At 36.4% G+C, this 1,536-nt stretch overlaps 1 protein-coding gene across 4 annotated transcripts in view; it reads left to right on the plus strand.

Moving 5' to 3' along the window:
- Positions 1 to 682, plus strand: part of LOC118477182 (synaptotagmin-7-like) — a gene marked incomplete at its 3' end in the record, with an annotated part of 257,385 nt that extends 256,703 nt beyond the window's left edge. For all 4 annotated transcript variants that reach the window (XM_035971474.1, XM_035971477.1, XM_035971472.1 and 1 more), the window contains 1 exon segment: positions 647 to 682. In XM_035971474.1, coding sequence (XP_035827367.1) covers positions 647 to 682 — 36 coding nt within the window.
- Between the last annotated feature and the right edge of the window lie 854 nt (positions 683 to 1,536).

A 1,536-nucleotide genomic window follows, 5' to 3' on the forward strand; every position in this document is an offset into this window, starting at 1 on the left:
GTCTCCCTCTCTCTCTCTCTCTCTCTCTCTCTCTCTCTCTCTCTCTCTCTCTCTCCCTATGTATCTATCTCAATCCCTCTCTCTGTCTCTCTGTATCTGCACCCCCCTCTGTCTCTCTCTCTCTTACTCTCCGTCTGTCTCTCTTTGTTTCCCTCTCACTCTCTGTCTCTCCCTTTCTCTAAAAACAAGGCCGATGAAGTAGTTCCTATTATCAATGTTATTTTCTGTTGAATGGCTTTTATCCTTTACTTTTCTCTTTTTCTGTTTTAGCCTCGTCTGTCATTCGCATTCATTTATTGTGTATATTTATCGCTCGTTCTGTGTGTAAAATAATTATGTTTATACCGAGGTATTATGTGAGCATTATAATATTATGTTTGCTTTTTATTCAATTTCCTCATAGTCCACATTTTGCATTTTGTCATGCATCAATATTTTTGCTTCATTCTGTTCTATGTTTAACCACGTTTATCCTTAATCCCTCAGCCTACGATGTCTATAAGAAATTTTTAAAATCTTTTTTTCATCTTTCACTAGGTGTGTATTTTGGTCCACAGTGTACTTGAAACTTTGATGTGTACCCATGTAACCACATTCGATTCTTTATCTCATTGTTTCTTTATTAACTTTTTTTCTTTCCGCACAGGGAAAAGGGAGGATTTTTAAATGGGTTGTGGAAAAGGTACAGAACCACGTGTTGTAGATGTTGGTGGTAGTCGTAGAACTATCGTGTGTGCACCTGACAAATAGATAGATATAAGAGTCGGGCTGACAAAATGACTTACTTCTCACAATCCACAATGAATGGAGAACGATATTGGCTAAAATCGAGATGAGGGTTAAATTTGTAGATTTTCTATTGATGATATATTGTTTAACTATAACCTGTCTTTTATGATGTAATACATATATGTTGTAAAATCTTCACATATAAGTTGTAAAATCTTCACCTATAAGCGTGATGTATAACGTATTTTCTTGAGGCTTGAATCTGAGAAGTAACTCATTTTGTCTGCACGATTCACGAATTATGTTGTTTCTTACCCTGTCTCCTTCCGCAAACTTCTCCACAAAGATTTCTTGAGATCTTATCAAACTCAGCCTAAGTTTGTGTTTTGTTTTTTGGGCCTAAGACCTCTCCCTTCCCAAAAGGAAGAAGAGAAAACTGTGAACATTCTAACGTATTGCGAAAACATAATTATGATTGAAGTATACATCTTTACTGATTAGAACCGGTGCAGTATGAAGATGAGTTGGGACTTGAAAAAGGACCTGTAGTTTTTGTGGTTTTTGTAACATTTTTCTTATATTGATCCTTGTATCTTCCGAATTTTAAAAACACAAAATGTATTTTTCTGGCTTAATGGAGAAGTTTGTAATGTGTCCAGTAGAATATAGGGTGTATCCACAGTTGTTACCACAATCCCTTATAATACATGTATTGTTGACTGATCATTCTCTGTAACATTGTAACCAACAGAGCAGAATGACTGACTGTACTGTATTCACCCCTCTAGTTGCTTCCCCCCCCCCCCC

The sequence above is a fragment of the Aplysia californica genome, unplaced genomic scaffold (assembly GCF_000002075.1).
Source record: "Aplysia californica isolate F4 #8 unplaced genomic scaffold, AplCal3.0 scaffold00017, whole genome shotgun sequence".
Taxonomy (NCBI): domain Eukaryota; kingdom Metazoa; phylum Mollusca; class Gastropoda; order Aplysiida; family Aplysiidae; genus Aplysia; species Aplysia californica.